Consider the following 27,973-nt stretch of genomic DNA (forward strand, 5'->3'; position numbering starts at 1 on the left):
AAGTGGCCGCTGTTCATTTGAGGTTTGATTTTAAGTGTCAGCAACGTTTTGATCATGGGGAGCATCACAGCCAACCTCAATCCTGTCCACATGCATACATTTCCAGTAGAATAGTAATCTGAGTAAAAAATGTTCTCCTCCATGACCCATGGGTGCTGCAGCCAATTTTAGCACTGCTACTGCTGACGCAGCTCAGATCAGCTAGATTGAGGATCAAATAGGACATTGTAGGCGTCTCTGCACTCCTCACAAAGAATCTATAACTTACTGGAAGTTATCAAACTGAATTTATTGTCTAAGAACTTTACAAAACAAGAAACTACAGGAGAAGCTCAAAACAGGTCTTTTCTCTTTCAATCCACGCGAGGACTGGCTGGTCCCGCCCTCTACCTCTGACGTCATCACGTTTCCCGCCGAAGGGGACGTCACGTGACCCACGTGATGACGTCATCGCGTCAGATCGATGTTGTCGATCTAGCTCTGTTTAGCCCGAGCCAACTTGAAAGGTAATAACATTGGTTACAGACAATTAATGCTAGAGGTAATAACATTGGTTACAGACAATTATGTAAGTCACTTAGTGGTTTTGCCACAACATCATCTTGGTTTGTAAGGATCACCTGCTCAGTAACTTCACTGAGCTATTGGTGGAGTGGGCTTTGTGGAGACCAGCATCTCATTTCTGGTCATGGTGTAACCTTTGTATATGTTGATTAAAAATGTTTGTTTAATAACTTTCTCTTTTTGGGATGGGTGGGGAATTTAGGATTACTTATGTACCTGCAAAAGATGTGGATCACTATAAAAGAAGTTTTGCATCAAAACAAACCAGACCCAGTAGTGCTGCAATATTGGTAACCGAAGCCAGGATGAAAGCTGCTGCCAGGTATTTACATTCATCTTTGAAAGACAGCAATTTTTAAAAAATTTTTGATGGAAATTTTATTTCAGGATACTAACTGTGCAAGTAAGAGATTACAAGTTGGAAGAGAAAAACTGGGAACCTCTTTAAAACAATTTTTACATTTTAAGTTTTCAGTTTTATTTGAGACAAATTTTTCAAGGGGGTGACTAGGGGGGTGGATGAGGGAAATGCTGTGGATGTGGTTTACATGGACTTCAGTAAAGCTTTTGACAAAGTCCCGCATAGGAGACTGGTCAAGAAGGTAAGAGCCCATGGGATCCAGGGTGCCTTGGCGCGTTGGATCCTAAACTGGCTGAGTGGCAGGAGGCAGAGGGTGATGGTCGAAGGTTGCTTTTGTGACTGGAAGCCTGTGTCCAGTGGGGTACCTCAGGGATCGGTGCTGGGTCCCTTGTTGTTTGTGATCTACATAAATGATTTGGATGAGAATGTAAAAGGTATGATCAGTAAGTTCGCAGATGACACGAAAATTGGTGGGGTGGTAAATTGCGAGGAGGAAAGCCTCAGGCTACAGGACGATATAAACGGGTTGGTCAGATGGGCGGAAAAGTGGCAAATGGAATTTAACCCTGAAAAGTGCGAGGTGATGCATTTTGGACGGACAAATAAGGCAAGGGAATACACAATGAGTGGTAGGACCCTAGGAAGTACAGAGGGTCAGAGGGACCTTGGTGTACATGTACACAGATCCCTGAAGGCAGCGGAACAGGTAGATAAGGTGGTTAAAATGGCATATGGGATACTTGCCTTCATTAGCCGAGGCATAGAATATAAGAGCAGGGAGGTTATGATGGAGCTGTACAAAACGCTGGTGAGGCCACAGCTGGAGTACTGTGTGCAGTTCTGGTCACCTCACTATAGGAAGGATGTGATTGCTTTGGAGAGGGTGCAGAGAAGATTCACCAGGATGTTACCTGGGATGGAGCGCCTCAGCTATGAAGAGAGGCTGGACAGGCTGGGGTTGTTTTCCTTGGAGCAAAGAAGGCTGAGGGGGGACCTGATTGAGGTGTACAAAATGATGAGGGGCATAGATAGGGTAGATAAAGAGGAACTTTTCCCCTTAGTAGGGGGGTCAATAACAAGGGGGCATAGATTCAGGGTAAGGGGCAGGAGATTTAGAGGGGATTTGAGGAGGAACTTCTTCACCCAGAGGGTGGTTGGAATGTGGAACTCAATGCCTGAAAGGGTGGTAGAGGCAGGAACCCTCACAACATTCAAGAAGCATTTGGATGAGCACTTGAAATGCCATTGCATACAAGGCTATGGACCAAATGCTGGAAAATGGGATTAGACTGGACAGGGATGGATGGGCGGCGCAGACACGATGGGCCGAAGGGCCTCTTTCTGTGCTGTAAAACTCTATGACTCTATGACTCACACTTATGAAGTAGTTCCATATAGTCTCAACATGGCATTTATAGGAAGGTACATTGATGACACAGATGTACATATTGATACAGAATTTTGACATGCATCAGGTTTAGGGTGGACATGGGGTTTGGACAACAAAGCTGGATTGGGGTCCCCAACGGTTATCCCACCTTTTTAGTGTATGCGTTCATTTGCATTTTGTTATCTGAAGTTATATTATGCACTGTTAGGAATATTGTGGTCTGCAGTGTTCTAAAGTAGGTAAAGAAAATGTGCTGAAGAAGTAACTTTGTTAACATTCTCTGAATAAAGTACAACATTGAATTTACAGTAATTGTTTAATTTGTCAAAATATCTGCAGTGAAGCAAAATAGAATATATTTCTAAATATTTAAAATTAGTACATTATTACAATTTTTCTACATCTAAAGTTATATTTGCATAAATGGTAGAAGCTCCAAATTATCTGTGGAGAAACTTTAAACACACATTCCTACTGTGGATCATAAAATCTAATTTGCATACCAAAGCACATACGCAAAAATGTTTCCTGACCAGCTTTGAACTTGGAATGTAATGGAATAAATTGCAGTGGCTCAAGAGGCTATTATGTGTACTGCTGATGCATTGCCTTGAGTTCTTGATGGTCATTTTGTAAAAGCTTTTAACAATGGTCTGTTGATTAACAGTTGAAAGGCGGATAAGATCAGTATCTTATTTAGAGCCTGGGCATGTGTATTACGTTGGATTGTTGCACACATTGTCATATCAGTGACTTTGTTTATAATCTGTGTTTTGCAAATTGAGAAGATAATTTTCACATTCATCTTCAGAATTTTTGCTAAATGCTCCTCACTGAACACAAACTTTTATCACTGAGCTGGCATTCCAGAACAAATTTTCAGTACGATAGCAAACATCCTCTGGATGTTCCAATGGAACTTAATTACTATGGTTATTTAATGTAGATGCAGTTATTTTCAATAGGCCATGTTATATAAAAGACACTTAATAATCTGTAGCACAATTCTTAACTTTTGTATTTCCTGTTAGTTCATGGGTTTCATGTTATGTGCGGTCTTGACTGCAGTTGAGGAATAAGAACATAACAACATAATATAAGAAATAAGAGCAGTAGTAGACTATTTGGCCCTTCAAGCCTGCTCCACCATACAGTAAGATATGGCTGATCTTAGACCTCAACTCCACTTTCCTGCACTATCCCCATTTCCCTTGATCTTAATATCCAAAAATCTTATCGATCTCTGTCTTGAATAAAGGCAACGACTGAGCCTCCACAGCCCTCTGGGGTTGAGAATTCCACAGCCCTCTGGGATTGAGAATTCCACAGCCCTCTGGGGTTGAGAATTCCCAAGATTCACCACCCTCTGAGTGAAGAAATTTCTCCTCAACTCAGTCCTAAATGGCTGACCCCTTATTCTGAGACTGCAACCCCTGGCTCTGGACTCTCAGCCAGGGGAAACATCCACCCTGCATCTACCCTGTCAAGCCCTGTAAGAATTTTGTATGTTTCAATGAGATCACCTCTCATTCTTCTAAACTCTGGAGAATATAGGCCTAGTCTACTCGATCTCTCCTTATAGGACAATCCCCCCCCCCCCCCCCCCCCCCCCATCACCGGAATCAGTCTGGTGAACCTTTGTTGCATTCCCTCTATGGCAAGTATATCCTTCCTTAGGTAAGGAGACCAAAACTGTACACAATACTCCAGGTGTGGTCTCACCAGGGCCCTATATAATTGCAGTAAGACATCTTTACTCTTGTACTCAAATCCTCTTGTAATAAAGATCAACATACCATTTGCTTTCCTAATTGCTTGCTGTACCTGCATGTTAACTTTCAATAATTCGTGTACAAGGACACCCAGGTCCCTCTGAACACCAACACTTCCCAATCTCTACACCATTTAAAAAATCCACCCTTTTTCTATTTTTCCTACCAAAGTGGATAACTTCACATTTCTCCAGATTATATTCCATTTGCCATGTTCCTGCCCACTCATCTAGCTTCTCTATATCCCCTTGAAGACTCTTTGTATCCTCTTCACAACTTACATTCCCACCAGCTTTGTATCATCAGCAAATTTGGATATATTATATTTGGTCCCCTCATCCAAATCATTGATACAGATTGTGAATAGCTGAGGTCCAAGCACTGATCCTTGCAGTTCCCCACTAGTTACAGCCTGCCAACCCGAAAATGACCTGTTTATTCCTACTCTCTGTTCTCTGTCCGTTAACCAATCCTCAATCCATGCTAGTATATTACCCCCAATCACTCGAGCCCTAATTTTGTTTAATAACCTCTTATGTGGCACCTTATCGAATGCCTTCTGAAAATCCAAATATACCACATGGAGGCATGGAGTCAGTGGCTAGGGATTGGAGTTTACGGCAGGGACCGAAAACAATCTTTGGTCTTCCCAATATTTAAGTGGAGAAAATTTTTGCTCAGCCAGAACTGTGTGTCGGACAAGCAGTCTGACATTTAGACATTGTAGAGGGGTTCAGAGAAGAGGTAGTGAGGTAGAGCTGGGTGTCGTCGGCGTACATGTGGAAACTGATGCTGTGTTTTCGGATGATGTCGCCAAGGGGTAACACGTAGATGAGAAATAGGAGGGGGTCAAGGATAGATCCTTTGGGGACACCAGAGGTAATGATGCAGGAGTGGGAAGTGAAGCCGTTACAGGTGATTCTCTGGTTACGATTAGATAGATAAGAATGGAACCAGGCGAGTGCAGTCCCACCCAGCTGGACGACGGTGGAGAGGCGTTGGAGAAGGATGGCGTGGTCAACCGTGTCAAAGACTGCAGACAAGTCAAGAAGGACAAGGAGGGATAGTTTACCTTTGTCACAGTCACAAAGGATGTCATTTGTGACTTTGATGAGAGCTGTTTCGGTACTGTGGCAAGGGCGGAAACCTGATTGGAGGGATTCAAACATGGAATTGCGGGAAAATGGGCACGGATTTGGGATAGGATCTGGGCAACTGAGTTCAAGGACTTTGGAGAGGGAAGGGAGGTTGGAGATGGGGCGGTAGTTTGCAAGGACGGAGGGATCAAGGTTTGTTTTTTTTGAGGAGAGGGGTGATGATGGCAGATTTGAGGGAGAGGGGGACAGTATCTGAGGAGAGAGAACCGTTAACAATGTCAGCTAACATGGGAGCCAGAAAAGGAAGTTGGGTGGTCAGCAGTTTGGTGGGAACCGGGTCAAGGGAGCAGGAGTTGGGTCTCATAGACAAGATGAGCGCAGAGAGATCATGAGGGGAGATTGGAGAGAAACTGGAGAAAGATGTGAGTTCAGGGCTAAGGCAGGGGCGAACCTTAGAGGAAGTTTGGCCCGGTGGGCTAGGGAAAGGAAGGGGAGTGGCAGAGGCAGCTGAAAAGATGGTCTCAATCTTAGAGACAAAGAAGTCCATGAGCTCCTCACATTTGTTCTTGGCATTGAGGGCGGAGGAGACAGGGGAGAGGGGTTTAAGAAGACGGTTAGCAGTAGAGAATAGGAGCCAGGGTTTATCTTTGCATTCCGGAATGATTCTGGAATAGTGAGCAATTTTGGCAGACGAGAGCAGGGCCCGATTGTGCTTTATGTGGTCCAGCCAGATTTGGCAGTGAATGGCTAAACCAGTTGTCCGCCATATCCGTTCAAGTCTGCGTCTCTTGGACTTAAGGGAGCGAAGATGAGGGCCGTACCAGGGGGAATGGCCAGGGTGAGAGAGGGTAATTGTTTTAGTAGGGACTAGGGCATCAAAGATAGTGGTGAGGGTGTGGTTGAGCAGATCAGTAGCTGCAGAAATGTCATGGTGCATGGAGGGCTGGAGGCTGGACAGTTGTGATTTCATAAGTGGAGTTGGGAGAGAGCTTTTTCTAGGGGCGGACACAGAAGGAAGTAGGGTTGGGGGAGGTGGGTGGAAGGGGGATGTGGGTGGCGAGCGATACGAGGAAATGGTCAGAGATGGCCTTATCTGCAATTGACACGATGGGAGTAGCAAGGCCACGAGAGATGGGAGTAGCAAGGCCACGAGAGATGGCAAGGTCGAGGGGGTGGCTGTGGATATGGCTTGGGGAGTTTACATGGAGGGAGAATTTAATGGAGGATAGGAGGCTAGTGAACTCTGAGGAGAGAGAGCATGATGAATTGAGATGGAGGTTGAAGTCACCGAGGATGAGAAGTCGTTTGGTGCAGAGGCTGAGGGAGGAGAACAGTGAAGATATCTCAGTAATATAATTTTTATGGTACTTAGGTGGGCAGTAGAGAACGAGAATTTTAAATAAGAGGGGTGGAATAAGGTGAGATGCTCAAAGGAGGAGAAACTGCCGAAGGAATAGGGGGACAGACCAAGGTGTGATTTGGTGATGAGAGCCACACCGCCACCATGACGGTCTGAGCGGGGCATGTGGTGGAAGGTATAGCCAGGTGTGGAGGCTTCATTTAAGGGTAAGGTGTCATCACCCCTCAACCAAGTTTCCGTCAGGGCCATGATATCGATGCAGTCATCCACGATAAGCTCATGGGTGGTAAGGGACTTGTTCACAAGTAAACAAACTTTCTGTAAGGAGATGCGGAGAGGGTCGGTGATGGCTGCCCCACTGCCAGCATCCACAGGGTCAATGCTGGGGGTGATGAGTTGGACGGGGATGCGATTAGCAAGATTTGCCCCCAGTGGGCGCGCTGGGCGGGAAGGTCGGCGAGAGTAGGATGGGACAGTTGGGGTTTCTGCTCATAAGGCGGCAGCGATGAGTGCCTCGATGGGCCCTTTTGTAGGATGCCAAAAGAGGCACAGAGGGAAAGCTGTGGGCTTATCTAAGAGGGAGTCAAGCCTGGCACGGCGGCAGGAGAGCAGGAAGGGTGACGAGTAATGAAGGATTGGGGCAGGGATTTGGGCGGGCAGAGTACCCGAGAGAGGAGAGATGAAAGGCATGTCGACGAGAGTGCGGTCAGGGAGGGATAGAGAGAAAAGGAAAATAGGGGAGAAAAAGTGGAGTAGCTCGGGTCCGGAGCGGACCTTTCAGTTCCTCATTCTCGCTAGAGCCTTGGTTCTACACTATTTCCGGGAAGTTTTTTGCATCTTTTTCCGTGAAGACAGACACAAAGTATTTGTTTAATTTCTCTGCCATTTCCTTATTCCCCATTATAATTTCTCCTGTCTCAGTCTGTAAGGGACTCACATTTACTTTTGTTAATCTTTTCCTTTTTACTTACCTATAGAAGCTTTTCCAGTCTGTTTTTATATGTGTCTCGCTAGTTTACCCTCCTATTCTATTTTCCCTTTATCAATTTCTTGGTCCTGCTTTGCTGAATTGTAAAATCCTCCCAATCCTCAGGCTTACCTTTTTGGCAAAATTATAAGCCTCTTCCTTTGATTTAATACTATCTTTAACTTCTCTTGTTTGTCATGGTTGGATCTTGCTGCAGTTGTACAGGGCCTTGGTGAGACCACACCTTGAGTATTGTGTGCAGTTTTGGTCGCCTTATCTGAGGAAGGATGTTCTTGCCATGGAAGGAGTGCAGCGAAGATTCACCAAGCTGATACCTGGAATGGCAGGAATGACGTATGAGGAGAGATTGGGCCGATTGGGCTTGTACTCGCTGGAGTTTAGAAGAATGAGAGGGGATCTCATCGAAACTTATAAAATTCTAACAGGACTAGACAGACTAGATGCTGGAAGGATGTTCCCGATGGTCGGGGAGTCCAGAACCAGGGGTCACAATCTAAGGATAAGGGGTAAGCCATTTAGGACTGAGATGAGGAGGAATTTCTTCACCCAGAGAGTGGTGAACCTGTGGAATTCTCTACCAAAGAAGGCAGTAGAGGCCAATTGATTAAATATATTCAAGAAGGAGTTGGATATATTTCTTAAGGCTAAAGGGATCAAGGGATATGGAGAGAAGGCAGGAACAGGGTACTGAATTTGGATGATCAGCCATGATCTCATTGAATGGCGGAGCAGGCTCGAGGGGCCGAATGGCCTACTCCTGCTCCTATCTTCTATGTTTCTATGTTTACCTTGGCCAACTCGCCCCTCATACCTACGTAGTTTGCTTTGTTTAGATTTAAGACTCTAGTTTTGGATTTAACTAAATCACTTTCAAACTCAATATAAAATTCTATCATGTTATGGTCACTCTTCCCTTTACTACAAGGTTATTAATTAACCCTTTCTCATTGCATAATACTAGATCTAAAATAGCCTATCCCCTGTTTGGTTCCTCAATCTACTGATCTAGAAAACTATTTTGCATACATGCCATGAATTCGTCCCCCACACTGTAACTAACTGCAAGTTTGGTTTGCCCAGTCTCTATGTAGATTAAAGTTGCCCATGATTACCGTATTACCTTTGTTACATGTGCCTCTAATTTCCTGATTTATACTCTGCCCCATATTACAACTACTGTTTGGGAGCCTATAAACAACTCCCACCAATGTTTTCTGCCCTTGCTGTTTCTTAGCTCCACCCAAACTGATTCTACTACTTGATTTTCGGAGCGAAGATCCTTTCTCTCTACAGCCTTTATCCCATCCTTTATTATCAGGGGTACCCTTCTTCCAGTTCCATTTTTGCCTATCTCTTCTAAAAGTTAAGTATCCTGGAATATTTAGTTCCCAACCTTGGCCGCATTGCAACCAGGTCTCTGTAATGGCTATTAGATCAAACCTATTCATTTCTATCTGTGCTATTAATTCATCTATTTTGTTGCGAATGCTTTGCGCATTCAGATAAGGTGCCTTTAGCTTTGACTTATTTCTATTTTTCCCTGATGTCATCTTAGTCACTGATGCCTTATTACCTTTGTTACTCTCTCTGTCCCTTCCTGTATAATAGTATCAACTGTTGGTTCAAAGCCTTCAGAAGTGGCTGAAGCATATCTTAGAACAGTAGCTTTCAGTTTTTCTTTGTGTGTGATGAACATTGATACATTCATGGAAATCTTCTGCAAATATTGACATACTCCCCGGCACCACTTCTCTTAGCTTTCAAAAGACATAGGAACAAGAGTAGACTATTCAACTCCTCAAGACTGTTCTGCCATTCAGTTAGATCATGGTTGATCTGTACCTCAACTACATTTACCCGCCGTTGCTCCATATCCCTTGATACCCTTAGCTAACAAAAATCTATCGATCTCAATCTCCTCAAATGCTACCAAAGGCTTTAGGCCTGCAATTAAGTGGCTGTCATGCTGAGCAACATCTGACCATAGAATCCTTCAATAAGAGCAACCTACTAATATCCTAAGCAGTCGTTAAGCAGAGTAGAAGACATAGGCCTAGAAATTCAGTGGGCCTTGCGCCCACTTAGCGCCTAAAGAGGTCTTTTGCGCCGGCGGGGTGGTAGCGTGGAAATTGAGTGCAGCGTTATTGGCGGTAGCCGTTAGTGCTGCGCCGGGACCGATGACGTCATCGGTGTGCGCGGTGGCCCGTAACGCCCCGAAACCGCGCCGATCCCCATATTTATTTGCGCCCGCCTCCTCCGAAGCTGGCGCGAACAGAAAACGGGGCCGTCCTGCTGCCATAGTGGGGCGCTTTAAAGCTGAAGGTGCGGCCGGCCGCTTTTTTGGCAGCCGCCTGCCCGCACCTCCTTCCCCGGCCTCCTCCACCCCCCCCCCCCCCCCCCCCCCCCCGGCGGCATTGCCGGCTGGTTTCCGTGGAGCCCGGCACTTCTCCGTTGTGCCGGGCTCTTTTGCCGGCACTCGCGATCGGGGCTCCGGCCGTTGCAGGCACCTCCCCCTTAAGAGAAGGAGGAGGCCTGCAGTACCGCAGCCTGCCGCACCACATCGGGTGGCGCTGCGGCAACTAGCGCGCCGATATTCAGTTGCAGCGCCCCAAACGGAGGCGGGCACACCCTGGTATAGCGCCCGCTTCCGAATTGGGGCGCAGAAGACGAATATACGGCGTGCGCTAATGCCTCCCCGCCCAGCGCTAACTTTTGGGCGCGAGCGAGCTGCCCGCGCCCAAGTGAATTTCTAGGCCATAGTCTTTCATGTGGAAATATATCAAATACTTTTTGAAAGTCTAAGTACAAAGCGTCATTAGGTTTACCACAATCAGCTGGCTTTCTCATTTGTGAACTTTCTGCAATAAAGGTACCATCTTCATTTGATTTCTGTCAGATACTGACTGCGCTTACATTCTTGTTTCTCCAGTTTTCACCAGTCTAATGGAGCTGTGAGATCAGAAATAAATGAAATACAGTAGAGTTAAAAAGGCAAAACTAAAAATGGAAAAAAATCTGAAATACAAACAGAAAATATTGAAAATATACAGCTGAACTGGCAGCAGCTGAAAAGAGGAGTTAATGTTCTGGCTGATTTTGATGTCGTCTCCAGTGCCTGAAGCCATAAGCATATCTTCTCACTTTTCAGATGCTGATGAACCTGCATTGATTTTTCATCACTTTGTTTTTGTTTAACAATTAAAATGCACTTGTTTTATGGTTTGATTGGAGCTTAGGTTGTACCATCAGCACATGACGGCATTATACAGCACTGTTGATGCTTCTCCAGAAGTAAAAATTTAAATATGTGTTCATTTAAGCTGCTCTGCCCCTGCAGTTCAGCTTGTGAGCAGTCAAGCCACCTGATATTAGCAATGCTTTTTTATTGTTTCCCATAGAAATATGAAATTCATTGTCAAATTGAAGTCCTTTTCACTGATGCCAGCAATTATATTGAGTGGTTGATGAATTAGACTTGACGATGAGTAGTAGTGCAATATTAAATAATTTTGTTTAATTTTAAAGTTAAATATGTACCTATTAATCTGGCGTGTTTACCTTGTTTGAAGTTAATTGCTGTAATATAAAAATAGATGTTTAAATTATATTTCAACACGGCCTTGCTCTTTTTTTTGGTCAGTGAATTGCCTGAAAGAGAAGAAGGTGAGGGGGAAGAAACCCCAGTCTTGAGTCACTGGGAGGCACCACGATGGTAAGTGCATCAAAATGTTAGACTATTGTTTCCTACATAATTCCCCATCCTGTTCACCTTGTAAGTGTTTTCACCTCTCCACACAACATCACCTATATTGTAGATGATAGTATGGACTTGCACGCAGTGTAGCTGTTTAGAAAGTGAAGGGGTAAATTTGTGAATTGAATGTGACTTCAGTTTTAGTTATTCCTATCTATCTGCCTCCAAAGTAAAATGCTATGTAACCTATTAACCTACCAAACCTTCTAGAGGCCAGAATCCAGAACAAAATTAACACATAGCTTAATTAAAGACAGCTAGCCCCATATTGTGAAAAGTAATTCACATTTGACATATTTAATAGTTATGAGGAAATGGAGTGGATGTTATGTATATGTATTTTAGCAAGGCATTTCCTAATTCTATTGCATAGGTTTGTTGATAGTAAAGGGAATGTGACAGCACCTCCCAAACCCGCGACCTCTACCACCTAGAAAGACAACGGCAGTAGGTGCATGGGAACACCACCACCTCCAAGTTCCCCTCCAAGTCTCACACCATCCTGACTTGGAAGTATATCGCTGTTCCTTCATCGTGGCTCAGTCAAAGGCCTGGAACTCCCTACCTAACAACACTGTGGAGTATCTTCACCACATGGACTGCGTGGTTCAAGAAGGTGGCTCACCACCACCACCTCGAGGGCAATTAGGGATGGACAATAAATGCTGGCCTTGCCAGAGGCACACTCATCCCATGAATGAATAATGGATAATAAAAGCAAGGAATGGGAAGTTAGTTACAGGACAGAAAGCAGTGGTTAATGGATGCTTTTCCGATTTGAAGGGATGTAAACAGTGGTGTCCCTGAGGAGTCAATGTTAGGGCCATTGCTTTTAAATCATTTATTTTTCAGATGCTGACTGACCTGGCGTGTGTTTCTGCATTTAATATTTACTTCTGAAATGGCATTTTTTACTAACACAAATGTAGAATATTACAATCGATCTCTCGCTTGCCCATTAGTGCGCGCGCGCTCTCTCATTTGCTTTGTTAATCACAATTCAAAAGTAACAAAATAAAAGAAAGAAAGCCAGTCACTTGCTGTTGGTTTTCTGATAATAATCTGACTCTGGATGCCAGATTATTCATAAACAGAGGAAAGAATAAAACATTAAAAAGTACAGACAAATGAATAATAATTATCAAGATGTTTAAAATAATAAGGTTCAGGGGAAAGAAAGAAGGAGATGTAGATGGAAAGATTCAAATAAGGGTTTGCCTCATCTTGGCTGTTATATTTGTAGATGAAGGTAGAGCTGTACAGGTATTCTGAAGATATGCCCTAGAATCTTCAAAAAAAACTCAAAATAATTTTTGGTTGGAATGATGAGTAGCCATTCAATATTAATTATGTTGTCTGTTTATTATTTTTTCAGGATTGAAATGTAAGATTATGAACTTTGTATCGAAGCTGTAAATGTTTGCAGTATCATGTACTTGTATACTAAAAATGCAAATATGTTTCAAAGCTCTTTATTTCATTGCATTAGCATTTTGCATTTGCAAATTGCATTTGCATTGTGGTATCCAGTTTCTGGGGTCAAGTTTGTGGCATTATGGATGACTATCTTTGCTTATGATGGCACTTTTCTCTCCCAGCTTTGTATTTGGTTGTTGGGTTTATTTTTGCTTTTTTATGTTGATGTTTTCTTTCAGTTCTGTGAAAACAGGCTCCAAAAGAAGGACTGGTTCTGGAAGATTTTCTGCTTTCAAAGGTTGAAACCACAAACCATGAGTTTTGAACTTGAGATAAAGCTACTTGAATAGAGGGAAGGGGGGCGGTGGGGTGGGGGGGAGGGGGGAAGTCCATTGCTCTTTAAGAAGCAGCTTTTGGCATTGCTTTTAAATACTGACAAATGTTTTGCAGAGAACATGAATTAATTGATGGTTTTGAATTTGGCAAAAAAACATTAAAAAGGAGGCAGCAAGATTTATTCACCTTTACAGCCTAACTTAAGTGAATTTATCTTCTTTTCAGGGTTGAGCTTTGGCGAGTACCAGGGGAGTCACTTGGAATCAGTATTGTTGGTGGCAACACTGTAATAAAACGACTGAAAAATGGGGAGGAATTAAGAGGAATTTTTATTAAACACGTCTTGGAGGAGAGTCCAGCTGGAAGATCCAATGCTCTGAAGACGGGGGACAAAATTATTGAGGTCAATGATCTTATTTATTATATTATATTGCATGTATATTATTTAATATGTTCATGCTTAATGAGATCTATGGTAACTGCTACCATACATTGTGAATGGTAATGTCTTGGTGCACTGAAAATTTTCATTTCTTTTAAGGTGCCTCAGAGCACTAAAGAGAAGCTTAAAGTATTCAATCAAACTACTATGTTGTATATATGAGGAACATTTTGTTTTGCTGCTTAAGCAGTATTATAAAGTTACCCATTTGAAAGGAAAACATTAATTAAAAAAAATACACTGCAGATTATTCAAGCTCTTAATGTATTCACTAAGAATTTATGTAATTATACAAATTATTAGTCAGCAGACAAAACATATACTATATTTAGGGCATTTTATTGGTTAAAAAAAATCTCCATTATCTTTGAGCTAGTGAGTTCAGTGGCTGAGTAATCTGCCTCCCTGCACTGAATATTGTTCTGGTGTTTCTTAATCATAATAGCTGTGTGGCTTTAAAAAGCAAAACAAATGTACAGTTATGTGCAGAGGGGAAACTGATCCCTGACTAAACCAGAGTACGTAGATATCTGCCCAATATTTAGGTCAATGTAACAAGTGGTCAAACAGAACAGCCTTGTTGCTATATTCTCGTCTACTGGAACATATATAACCTCCTTGTCAACAGTAGGTTGAAGTATATACAGTATCAGACTGTGGCTCGGACAATAAGCTATTAGACAGATTTATTGAACATTAAACAGGTAAATGAATAGTACTTGGTGCGCAAATAGTATATTTTCAGACACTTACAAACTTTATTCATCATCTCAATGTAAAAAAAAATTAAAGGTGCTTCTCAACATTAAACTGGCCCTTAAGACAAGTGTTTTTTAATTCTTGTATGCTGTACACTATCTTGAAGTCGCGAAAGTGCTTCTTACTACAATTTCCTACATTACAACAGTGACTACACTTCAAAAGTATTTCATTAGCTGTAAAGCACTTTGGGACTTGAGACTGACTGCTGTCCAAATAACTCCAAATTTCTTTGTTTTTGTTCCAAGTTCTCTTCAATCAAAAGTGTGTGTTTCTTAGTACAGGAAACTTTGCGATATCCGGCACCGACGGGACCGAGCTGCTGCCGATCTATCAAAACTTCCGGATAGACCAGCGCTAATGTTGAAGGATACGGAGCCGTATCTGACAATAAACACTGTTGCTTAGCAACAGCTTGTAAACATTCGGCCCATACCTTGGAAGCAGCTCTGAAGCTGTTGCTAAGCTACAGAGACACTTTCCAGAGCCTGACTTTTATAAAAAAAAAAGAAATGCTAGGAGAAGAAAAAAAACCTAACCAAAACGGCTGCTGATTTCTGCCATTAGATCGAGGTTTCCGGACATACAACCTCCGGATAAACCAAAGTTTCCTGTAGATGGTCAGCTATTCTCAAGATTTTTGTAATTGAACAAAATGCCTTCCTGGGAACCAAATATTTTGAACGAGTTGAGAGATGATCCCCATCCAAATACAGTGGCAGCAAGTAACTCATGCTTATGAGTGTCGTCTTCATACCAAACCTAAATGTATGCTATCTGGAGCTTGCAGAAGCAGTTAGCAGCAACAATTTTAACTTTGTATGCTGTGACCAGCGAGAGAGAAGCCAATAGATGATCTGTCATAAACACACCTGCTTAGTTTTTGTTATGGTATGGATTAATTGTTAAACAGCTTCTATCATTTGCTTTGGCAGATATTTCTAAATTATGACGTTACAATTAATTCAATTTGAACTAGAAAGCACATGGGACATTTTGCTCTGTTAAAGCAAGTTTTTTGTTTTTTTCCCCTCCCCCCACATTTCCCAAAGCCATGCATTTCCACAGTTCAGGGTAGGCAATCTTCTCACAAACTGATACTAATACTGCACTTGATTGGCTGCAAGGGGCAAATAATGTCAGCCTGGTGGAAACCCTCCACCTGATCTCGCTGCCCCTTCTCCCCACCCACCCCCCACCCCATCACATATGTCTGATCGCTACACAGTGCTTTTTTGTATAGCTTGGAGAAATGGGAAAACAACCCATCGTTCCATCTATAGCACACCACCACCAGCTGTTTGAATTCTAAAAACATCACTGTTAATGAGGCTTCTCATTTAAGCAGACCATATAACATTGCTTCAACATACCAGGCATTGAGGAAGACAAACCGTGTCAACTGCATCTTAATGTATATTACAGGTTTCTGGTGTAGACCTGCAAAACGCCACCCATGAGGAAGCAGTGGATGCCATAAAAAATGTGGGGAATCCAGTTGTTTTTGTGGTTCAAAGCTTATTGCCTACTCCAAGGGTGAGTAAAAACTAGAAAAAGTTTAAGATTAACAGTATAATTCTTGAAGACAACTTCTACAAGCATGTGAATTTATACAATGGGCTTTAATGATTAGTGGTGCAGGGCCTGTTTGCATCAGCGTAAGGGGATTTTTCAGGTATGATTGAACCATTTTCATATCAGAAATTATACACGTACACTATCGAATGAGTTTCTGCAAATATTGGCCCAGATTAGAGTTTTAATGATGAAAATTATCAAAAAAATTAAATTTTTAGTGCGGTTGGTGGAATGAAGTTAGCTACGATTTAAATTCCAATTCTGTAAATTGTAATTCGATCAGATTTCGGGATTCCAGTACATCTCATTATGGGATTCCCTTCGGAAATGATTAAAATCTAATTCTGCTTTGTGATTGGAGGACCAGGCCCACGTGATCCCAGGTACGCTTCCGCACCACCTGGGATCCGTGGGCCATTACGCTGCCCTCCGCCTTGCAGCATCAGATCACAAGTTCTCGCAGCCTCACCGCCATCGGGTAGGTGCGCAATTCTTTTGCGAGTCGGAGGCGTACTCTGGAGGTATGCCTCTGACCGCAATTTTTGGTCCATTAATTCTGTCTGTAGACTTCTTATTTCAGTGCAAAACTTGTTTTTTGATTTCAATTTAGCCAAAAAAACTATCCACTCATCCTAATAGGAAACTGAACTGTGGCCCCTTTAGACCTTCTACTTTCCTGCAGAAGTCTTTACAAGAAGGTTTCAATTAACTGGAAAGGGACATTTATTTACATTGTTTCCCATTGAGTCTTTTCACTGCCATTAACACTTAGAGGAGAATGTTTCCTTTCCTTTCCCTGTTACACCAACTGTTGAACTTTTTCTTCTCTCAGAAGTCCAAGACTGTGTTCACATTATTTATATTCAAGCTGCCAAACCTTTTTCTTAGGAAAGGGAAAACGTGAAATCTGTCAGTCTTTCACAGCCACATAACAAAACCTAATGTTTTCATTTGCTTCAGATCAGTACAATAAAATGTCGATGAAACTGAATGAGATTTAGGTTGACGTATAGGGCCCAGAGATGCCTCTATATAACAGCCCAAATAAAGTTATGTAAGGTGTTGTTCACTGCCAACAGTTAACACGACTTTAATGCACCACTGTTACTATTAACTTGTAATTCACTTGGTAGAGCTCAAGGAATTAACACTTGATGTGAGGGTCACATTTTGAGAGAGGTGGCAACCCTAATTTGATGGATCTTGTAATCTTATCAGATTTTTAATTCTGGGTATCTGATTAGCTGAAGATCATGCTTTTAGAAGGGTGTATGAATCAGAAGAAAAAGTAAAACGGTGAAGTAAAATTTAACACTTAATTTTAAGAGCATAATAATGTTAAAGGGCTGCTGGAGCCTGCTCCACTTGCTAACTTTTTGTGCTTCCATTTCTACCTACCATATCTTCCACCTCCTGAACTATTCACATGTTCTTTGTGCCTTATAAATCGCTTTAATTTCTTTAAATTTCTATCATTATGCATTTTATTGTCTTATGCTAATATCACTTCTGCTTTTTAACCATCTCCTGTTTACCACTGAAGCATTTTACAGGTCATTGTGTTTCTTGCGTGCGTTTTTCCTTTTCCTTTTTTCTATCTTCACAGATTCTGCCTGACCACCTCAGTGTTTCCATCATTTTATGCTTTTGATTTAGAAAAAGTGTGTTTAATGACTTTTTTTTAAGTTATTGGGCCAGATAGTCCGATCCCTATGGGTGTGTACGCGCTGTGTACACACCCATAGGGACATCGGTAATGCTGGTTTCAGGCATGCCAAGTGCATGCGCTGAAAACCGGCATTTCCGATCTGTCGAGAATGATCTTGACAGATCGGACGCCTGCCCTGGAGAAGGGCCTCTGCAGGTGGATAGTTCCGCTTTCCGGAGAACCTCCGCCTGCAGAAAACCCTTAGAAATCTTATGCCTGGTAAAAGCAGGCGTAAGGCCTGCTTTTACCAAGAGTCGAAAAAAGTAAAAAATAAAAACATTTTCACTCATTTATCATTTAAAAATACTTTTTAAAAAGGTAAGTTTATTTTTAGCCTCGTTTTTAAAAAAAACTTTCTTTTTCAAAAACTTAAATTTTTGTTTAAAATATTTAATTTATTGTAACTTCAACTCATTTAAAAAATGTGGGTTTTTAAAAATTTATTTAATGTTTCGCAGTGTTTTTGGGGTGATCGCCATTCATATATTTGACAGGTCTATCTGTCAAGTGTATGAAGGGAGTTTCCCTTCTCCTATTGGCTCCCCATGGCCCACGTGATCCCAGGGACACTTGCGAACCACATGTGCCTCTGGGATACGTGGGCCCTGCACGTTTCGAGTTGGAGAGGCCCAGGAGCGGAAGTGTCCGGAGCCCTCGGGTAAGTCCGTAGATTTTTTTCCAGATTGGAGGCCTCCGCACGCAGGAAGCCTCTGATCGGAAAATACAGCCCATTGAAAAAGGACAAATGGACAGTGGGAATGAAGAGACAGAGCAAGCAGAGCTAAAGTACTGTTTCAGTAATAGGGATATTTTTATTCACTCTTGGGATGGGGGCATCTCATTTATTGCCCATACCTAGCTGCCCTGAGAAGGTGGTGTCTTTTTTTTGAAAGCAGTTTGATGCAACTAAGTGGCTTGCTAGGCATGGGGAGGTTAAACATCAACCACATTGGTGTGGGACTTGGGCAACGTATCGTCCAGACTAGATAAGGACAGTTGGTCCTTAGGACCAAGGACATTACTGAATCAGTTAGATTTTTCCGATAATATGATCTCTTCATAGTAAGTTTTGTTGATGGCTTTTAAATTGAATTCAAATTCCCAGACTCGTGTTCTCTATTATTAGTCCAGGATTACTCGTTCAGTAACAAACACTACACCACCGTACCTGATAGTATTTAGGGTCAATATTATATATTGTAGTCGGGGCACATGGGAGTTCACAATTTCATGGCTGTGGAACTTGGCACATCCTGTGAATTTCTCCCCAACCAATTTTATGCTTTGTTTTTCTTTCCCGAACAGCTAAAACTGTATTGGGACTGGCGCTCTGCATCCAAACTGTTTCCTGTGACACCACTCTTCTAATCCTTATTGATATGCACATCCTTAATCTTGCATCTTTAATAAAGTCTGTCAAGTGTGAAATATATATGGGTTATATTACTCAATGATCTTAGCTCTTTAACCAGATGGCTTTGCAGAAACTCTGTTCACTTGGCAGGTAAATTTGCAAAATGTGAAATACATGGATATTAACAAACTGTAAATCAATGAGGTTGAGAAGATCAGTGCCAATTAACACCATTCCAATTCAGAACAACGGGTATTGGTACACTACGTATGATTAACTTTTGCTTAATCCTTAACTGCCACTGAGAAAATAGAAAGAGAAAGGAACTTGCTTGTACGTAGTACCTTTCACACCCTCAATGTCCCAAAATGCTTTACAGGCAATAAGTTATTTTGGAAGTGTAGTCACAGTTCTTTTGTAGGTAAATGCAGCAGCCACTTTGCGCACAATAAGGTCCACAAACGGCAAATGAGTTAAGTAAGCAGTTAATCTTTTAGTGATGTTGGTTGAGAGATAAATGTTGGCCAGGATGTTGGGGAGAACTCCCCCGCTTTTCTACAATAGGATCGTTTATGTCCACTTGATCAGGCAGCTGGGACTTCAGTTTAATATATCATCTGACAGACAGCATCTCTGACAATGCAGTGCTCCCTCATGGGCTTGAACACAATATTCTGACTCGGGTGGGATCACTCACACTGAACATCTAGCTATCTTGCCAAACCAATATTGGAAACTCCGAAACTAAATACAATAAATGTAGTGTATGTACCTTGAAGAAGGAACTATATTCTGCAGCCCCTGTATACTGCAGTACCAGTAGTGACCACCCCTGTATATAAGCCTGTGTAGTAACTTTGTACAGTAGTTCCAGTTTTGTCTCCATTCAGTAAACACCTGTTATAACCAACTTCTGCAGTCCGTGTCCCAATTACACACGGACATTACATTGGCGACGAACAGATCCGAACTTACCTACAGTTCTGCAGCACCTCACGGGGATCCATCCCTGAAGCGAAGTATTAGAGGTCGAAGCCAGAAGGAAGAAATCCAAAAAGAAAAAAAAACAAACAGAAGAAACGGGCGTCGACCGTGGGCAACCGCCCTCTGATTCATCGAATTCGAAGATTTGCAGGAGAGGCTGTCGAGAGCTGGGCTTGGTTCTCCAGTCTATGGTGTTCCAGCTAATCGGGCTGGTGGCAGGTAGTACACTGATCCTTCCTGGGCTGCGGCGGGCTAGAGCTCGATCGGGTGGCTTTTCAACGGGGCTGAGCAGCGTTGTCGGGAAGAGGAGAGAGAGAGAGGGTGGAGCAAACAGGATGCGGCCGGTGCTATGAAGCCGGGCAGCGTACAGACCCGAGAAGAGGGAGGAAAGTGTCCCATAGGGTCTGCTCTGACGACGGGAACAGTGATTAAAATAAAAGAAATTAGAAGTGCAGAAAGCCGCGAGGAGCTGCAGTTTGCCACGGGGACCACGGAGAGCGGCGTTGGCAGCAGCGCGGGGGGAAGCGCGCGAAAACCATAGGGTGTCGCCATCAAGGCATAAAAACGCCAGCAACAGCGTTGGCAGCAGCGGAAAAGACAGAAAGCACAGGAGGCGCCATTGTAATCCAGCGGGGAAGAAGGCAAAGCACGGGAGGCGCCATTTTGTTCAATCAGGGAAGAAGGCAAAGCGCGGGAGGCGCCATCTTAGATCTCCAAGATGCCGAAGACTGGCAATATCGCTGCCTTCGATAATGAAATAGAAGACTGGACCACATATGTGGAAAGAGTCGAAGTATATTGCAAGGCAAATGAAGTAGCCAATGAGAAAAAGGCATCGGTACTACTAAACTTAATGGGCGCAAGAACGTACGGCCTATTGCGGAACCTGATCACTCCAGTCAAACCGATGGAGAAGAGTTTTAACGAAATTGTTGATATCCTACAGGAACACCTAAATCCTACACCGCTGCTGATAGCAGAAAGATTTAAATTCCACAAGAGAAATCAGCATGAAGATGGGAGCAATGCTGATTACCTTACGGAACTACGCAAGCTATCAAAGCACTGCCAGTTCGGAGCAGGACTGGCAGATACCCTACGGGACAAATTTGTCTGTGGACTCCTGAGTGAAGGAACCCAGAAGAGGTTACTCTCCGAGTAAGAGCTGACGCTAGATAAGGCTTTCAGCGTGGCAGTATCGTACGAAGCAGCAGCAAGGGGAGCTGCGGAAATACAGCAAAAGCCACAGGAATACGGCACCCATGAAATGACACGGGGATTTGAAAAATGTCATCGCTGCGGCAGAACAACCCATGACCAGAAGGACTGCTGGTCCAAGGACAAAACATGCAGGCAATGCGGAAAGATGGGACACATTGTACGAGTTTGCAGGTCTGGAAAGAAGACTAACGACAACAAAAAGACTGCTAAGGAAAAGTACAGGAAAGTACAAAAGATGACGGACAGTAGTTCCAAAGACCAGAAGAGCAATAGTGAATCCGGGAACAAGAGACTAAGCTGTCTCAAACTACACAACGTAATCACAAAAGAGGATCACCGAACCATTTGGGTCACTCTCACGATAGCAGGGTCCCAAGTCAAAATGGAATTGGATACAGGATCAGCCCTGACCGTCATGAATCGACGAGACTACGAGCGGCTATTCTCACACATTCCCTTGAAAGACCCATCCATTGTCTTGAAGACATATACGGGGCAGAAAGTATACCCCAGAGGGAAAATAAGGTTGCCTGTCGAATACAACGGCAAGGAAATACAGAAATTGTATCTGTACATACTGCAAGATGGTGGACCACCGTTATTGGGACGTGAATGGATCAGAAAGATAAGTTTAGACTGGCACTCCATTCAGGCACTGACTGTGGCTGGTAAAAAGGATGACGACGTCACACCTGGACGATTGTCAAAAATCTTAGCTAACGCTAAAGAGGTATTTCAACAAGAACTGGGAACTCTTAAAGGCGTAACCGCCTCGATAAAAATAGAAGAGGATGCAATTCCCAAGTTTTTCAAAGCAAGACCAGTACCGTATGCAATTCGCCCAGCCGTTGAGGCAGAGCTGGAGAATGCAGGCGTGTTAACTAAGGTAGACTGGAGCGAGTGGGCGACACCCATCGTTCCTGTCATGAAGAAACGTTAAACAATAAGTCTGAGGAGCGAAGGAAGGTTCGCATCTGTGGGGACTTCAAGGTGACTGTGAACCCAGTCCTTCACACAGTACAGTATCCTCTTCTGAGGATAGAAGATATTTTCGCCTCACTATCTGGAAGGAAACGTCTTACAAAAATTGACCTAGCGCAAGCATATTTGCAGATGGAGGTTGAAGAATCCTCTAGGAAATATCTCACGATAAACACTCACAAAGGTCTTTACCAGTATAATCGACTGGTATTCGGAGTTGCATCAGCTCCGGCTATATGGCAAAGAGCGATGGAACAAGTCCTGCAAGGGATTCCGGGGACTCAGTGTTACTTGGACGACATCCTAGTGACAGGTGAAGATGACAGTGAACACCTTGCCAACCTAGAGCAGGTGCTCACTAGACTAAGAAAACATGGGCTACGAGCCAATCGCCCCAAGTGCGAGTTTTTTAAGAAACAAATATCGTATTGTGGCCACGTGATTGATGAAGAGGGGTTACATAAGTCCCCTGACAAAATTGAAGCGGTGGTTAAGGCTCCAGCGCCTGAAAATGTGTCGCAACTAAGGTCATTCCTCGGATTGGTGAATTACTACCATAAGTTTTTGCCAAATTTGTCCACAATTTGGCATAGTGGTTAGCACTGTTGCCTCACAGCGCCAGGGACCCGGGTTTGAATCCGGCCTCGGGTGACTGTCTGTGTGGAGTTTGCACATTCTCCCCGTGTTTGCGTGGGTTTCCTCCCTGGTGCTCCGGTTTCCTCCCACAGTCCAAAGATGTGCGGGTTAGGATGATTGGCTATGATAAATTGACCCTTAGTGTTAGGGGGATTAAATACGTGGGGTTACGGGGATCGGGTGGGATATGTGTCGGTGCAGGCTCGATGGGCCGAAATGGCCTCTATCTGCACTGTGGGGTTTCTGTGATTCTGTGAATTCTGCACCCACTGAACGCCCTGCTACAAACTGGAGTAGCATGGAAATGGAGCGATCAATGTAAGCGGGCCTTTCAGAAGTGTAAAGGCCTGATCACTTCAAGAGAAGTATTGGCTCACTACAACCCATCATTACCGATAAGACCAGCGTGTGATGCGTCTCCCTGCAGCGTTGGAGCGGTACTGTCACATAAATCCCTTGATGGTTCAGAGAGGCCGATAGCTTTTGCGTCACGCTCGTTAACTGCAGCCGAGCTTAACTACACCCAGATTGACAGAGAGGCCCTCAGCCTGGTGTGGGGGGTGAAGAAGTTCAATCACTACCTGCACGGACAGAAATTTACTCTACTAACTGATCATCAACCTCTTGTCTCCATTTTCAACCCTAAGAAGGGCGTCCCGATAATGACAGCACAACGGCTACAGAGGCGGTCCCTTTTCCTAGGGGCACACCAATATGACATCGAGTACAAAGGAACTAAACAGCATGGGAATGCTGATGGATTGTCGCGCCTACCGTTGCCGACAGTGGAAGAAGCACCTGCAGTGGATCCTGTGGAGATATTCCACTCGACCATAGTCGAATGTCTACCTGTGACGAATGCAAACATAGAAAAGGAAACACGAAATGACCCGACACACTCCAGGGTCTATGATTTAACGGTGAAGGGATGGCCAGCACATGGCGAACCACTGTTGCCAGCATTCTCGCTGAGAAGAGAACAGCTGTCAGTGTGCCGAGGAACCTTGATGTGTGGATCCAGAGTAGTAATTCCACCCAAATTGAAGGATAGAGTGCTCAATGAGCTTCATGAGGGTCATCTGGGAGGGGTAAAAATGAAGAACTTAGCCAGAGCGTTTGTGTGGTGGCCGGAAATCGATAGAGAAATCGAAGAGATGACCAAGAGCTGTACAGGATGCCAGAAGGTCCAAAACGCCCCACCACAAGCCCCTCTACATCCATGGGAGTGGCCCTCCTCTCCATGGCAAAGGGTACACATTGATTTTGCTGGTCCATTTATGGACTCGATGTTTTTAATTGCGGTGGATGCACATTCAAAGTGGCCAGAGGTAATAAAAATGTCCTCAACCACCACAGAAAAAACTCAGTCTTACGAACTATATTCGCCAGAAATGGGCTGCCTGAACAGATTTGCTCCGACAACGGACCACAGTTTGTGTCTGAAGAGTTCCGGAGGTTCATAAAGAACAATGGTGTTCAGCATTACACATCCGCCCCATATCATCCAGCCACCAATGGATTGGCTGAGAGGTTCGTTCAAACATTCAAGAAGGCTATCAAGGCAATGTGTAATGAAGACATACCCCTACAACACAAGGTGGATAACTTCTTGTTTGCCTACCGGAATGCGACACATGCGGTTACCAACCAAACTGCAGCCATCATGTTCTTCAATCGAAGACTAAGATGCCGCTTGGATTTGGTTAAGCCAAACATCCAAAGAGATGTGGAGAACAGGCAGTTTCAGAATATGAATGAAAGGCGAACCAGGAGTTTCAAGATAGGTCAACCAGTTTTGGCCCGGGACTACCGCACAGAGAAATGGCAGCCAGGAACGATCTGCACACGGCAAGGACCTCTAATGTATACCGTGGACGTTGGAGAGAGCATTGTAAGACGCCATGCTGACCAGATTCTAGCGTCACTGGAAAACGTCAAATCTACAGCACGATCCTATACACCTGGTGATGAAACCGAAGTACCAATTGCATCTACCTCAGAATCGGTGATATTGGAAGCAGACGAACCAAACAACGACGTTGATCCCGAATCAACTTTGCCAGAAGAACCTGATACCCCAAAGAGGCGTTATCCGGACAGAATCAGGAAGCCTCCTGAAAGACTGAATTTATAATTGATTAACTTCAGCTAATGTATATAGCAACTGTAATTGTAAATATGTTATTTAATTATTAATCGAATGTTATGTACTGTTTAGCTAAAAGGGGAGGAATTGTAGTGTATGTACCTTGAAGAAGGAACTATATTCTGCAGCCCCTGTATACTGCAGTACCAGTAGTGACCACCCCTGTATATAAGCCTGTGTAGTAACTTTGTATAGTAGTTCCAGTTTTGTCTCCATTCAGTAAACACCTGTTATAACCAACTTCTGCAGTCCGTGTCTCAATTACACACGGATATTACAATAAACTGTTTAAAACACACAATCAAAAGCTAGCAGTTTAACACTGCTTTAGACTGTATTTTTGAACTTATTTATCGTACTGAAATTGAAAGGTCCAAAAAATGAAGACAAGCCATGGAATCATGTCACATAATTTGCTTAAGGTTGCTGCAGAAATTCCATTAGAATTGCTGCAGAATTCCAGTTATTCAGATACTTGAGTAGCTGTATTACTGTAATAGTATTTTCAGCATATGAAATGTAAATTAACTAAACCAGGAGATACAGGAAGGCAGGAGATATTTTCTCACCAAGATATCTACTGCTTTCCTCCCTCAGCCTCTGCACCGAGCGACTTCTCATCTCAATTCATCATGCGCTCTCTCTCCTGAGTTCACTAGCCTCCTATCCTCCCTTAATCTCTCTCTCCATGTAAACTCCCCAACCCATATTCATGGTCACCCCCTCGACCTTGCCGTCTCTCATGGCCTTGCTACTCTCATCGTGTCAATCGCAGATAAGGCTGTCTCTGACCATTTCATCATATTGCTCTCCACCCACATCCCCCTTCTCTGTCCGCCCTTGGAAAAAACTCTCACCCAACTCTTAGAGCTGCACTTAGAAAATCTAAAACTGTCCACCCTCCATTTGCCAGGACATTTCTGCAGCTACCGAGCTGCTCAATCACACCCTCACCACCACCTTTGATGCCCTCGTCCCTATTAAAACAATTACCCTCTCTCACCTTGACTGTTCCCCCCTGGTACGACCCTTATCTTCACTTCCTTAAGTCCAAGGGACGCAGACTTGAACGGATATGGCAGACAACTGGTTTAGCCATTCACCGCCAGATCTGGCTGGACCACATAAAGCATTATCGGGTCTTGCTCTCGTCTACCAAAACTGCTCACTATTCCAGAATCATTCTGGAATGCAAAGATAAACCCTGGCTTCTACTCTGTACTGCTAGCTGTCGTCTTAACCCCTCTCCCCTGTCTCCTCCACCCTCAACTCTGATAATAAGTGTGAGGAGCTCATGGACTTCTTTGTGTCCAAGATTGAGGCCATCCGGTTAGCTGCCTCTGCCACTTCCCTTCCTTCCTCTAGCCCATTGGGCCAAACTTCCTCTAAGGTTCCTCCCTGCCCTAGCCCTGAACTCGCATTTTTCTCCAGTTTCTCTCCAGTCTCCCTTCATGACCTCTCCGCGCTCATCTTGTCCATGAGACCCACTTCTTGCTCCCTCGACCCTATTCCCACCAAACTGCTGACCACCCAACTTCCTTTTCTGGCTCCCACGTTATCTGACATTGTTAACGGTTCTCTCTCCTCAGTACTGTTCCCCCTCTCCCTCAAATCTGCCATCATCACTCCTCTCCTCAAAAAACCAACCCTTGTGCCCACCATTCTTGCAAACTACCACCCCATCTCCAACCTCCCTATCCTCTCAAATCCTTGAATGTGTTGTCATCTCCCAAATTCGTGCCCATCTTTCCCACAAGTCCATGTTTGAATCCCTCCAATCAGGTTTCCGCCCCTGCCATAGTACAAAAACCGCTCTCAAAGTCACAAATGACATCCTTTGTGACTGATAAAGGTAAACTATCCCTCCTCATCCTTCTCGACTTGTCTGCAACCTTTGACACGGTTGATCACACCATCCTCCTCCAACGCCTTTCCACTGTCGTCCAGCTGGGTGGGACTGCACTCGCCTGGTTCCTTTCTTATTTATCTAATCGTAGCCAGAGAATCACCTGCAATGGCTTCTCTTCCTGCTCCCACATCATTACCTCTGGTGTCCCCCAAGGATCTATCCTTAGCCCCCCTCCTATTTCTCATCTACATGCTGTCCCTTAGCGACATCATCCGAAAACACAGCATCAGTTTCCACATGAACGCTCTACCTCACCACCACTTCTCTCGACCCCCCTCCACGGTTTCTAAATTGTCAGACTGCTTGTCCGACATCCAGTACTGGATGAGCAGGAATTTTCTCCAATTAAATATTGGGAAGACCGAAGCCATTGTTTTCGGTTCCCACCACAAACTCCGTTCCCCAGCCACTGCCTCCAACCCCTCCCTAACATCTATCTGAGGCTGAACCACACTGTTCGCAACCTTGGTGTCATATTTGACCCTGAAATGAGCTTCCGACCACACATCCACAGCATAATTAAGACCGCCTATTTCCACCTTTAACATTGCCCGTCTCCGCCCCGCCTCAGCTCATCCGCTGCTGAAACCCTCATCCATGCCTTTGTTACCTCTAGACTTGACTATTCCAATGCACTCCTGGCTGGCCTCCCACGTTCTACTGTATGTAAACTTGGTTATCATAACTTGGCTGCCCGTGTCCTAACTTGCACCAAGTCCCGTTCACCCATCTCCCCTGTGCTCGTTGACCTACATTGGCTCCCAGTTAAGCAATACCTCGATTTAAAAATTCTCATCCTTGTTTTCAAATCCCTCCATGGCCTCGTCCCTCCCTATATCTGTAATCTCCTCCACCCCCACAACCTCCCGAGATATCTGTGCTTCTCTGATGCTGCCCTCTTGAGCATCCCTGATTATAATCGCTCAACCATTGGTGGCCATGCCTTAAGCTGTCATGGTCCTAAGCTCTCAAATTCCCTCCCTAAACCGCTCCGCCTCGCTACCTCTCTTTCCTCCTTTTATGATGCTCCTTAAAACCTACCTCTTTGACCAAGTTTTTGGCCCTCTGCCCTAATTTCTCCTTATGTGGCTCTGTCAAATTTTTGTCTTGTAATACTCCTGCGAAGTGCCTTGGGACGTTTTACTACGTTAAAGGTGCTATATAAATACCAGCTGTTGTCGTCGTTGAGTTCCAGCCCAAACTTGGTGGCTGACTGG

General features: G+C 43.9%; 1 protein-coding gene across 8 annotated transcripts in view; it reads left to right on the forward strand.

Moving 5' to 3' along the window:
• The window catches only part of patj (PATJ crumbs cell polarity complex component), a 471,326-nt gene that overhangs the window by 154,531 nt on the left and 288,822 nt on the right, over positions 1–27,973 (forward strand). For all 8 annotated transcript variants that reach the window (XM_085982870.1, XM_085982876.1, XM_085982869.1 and 5 more), the window contains 4 exons: positions 767–886; positions 11,173–11,244; positions 13,264–13,441; positions 15,665–15,775. In XM_085982870.1, coding sequence (XP_085838996.1) covers positions 767–886; positions 11,173–11,244; positions 13,264–13,441; positions 15,665–15,775 — 481 coding nt within the window. The remainder of the gene's footprint in view (positions 1–766; positions 887–11,172; positions 11,245–13,263; positions 13,442–15,664; positions 15,776–27,973) is intronic.

This window comes from Somniosus microcephalus, chromosome 3 (assembly GCF_052327205.1).
Source record: "Somniosus microcephalus isolate GS21.2 chromosome 3, FLI_Smic_1.0, whole genome shotgun sequence".
NCBI lineage: Eukaryota > Metazoa > Chordata > Chondrichthyes > Squaliformes > Somniosidae > Somniosus > Somniosus microcephalus.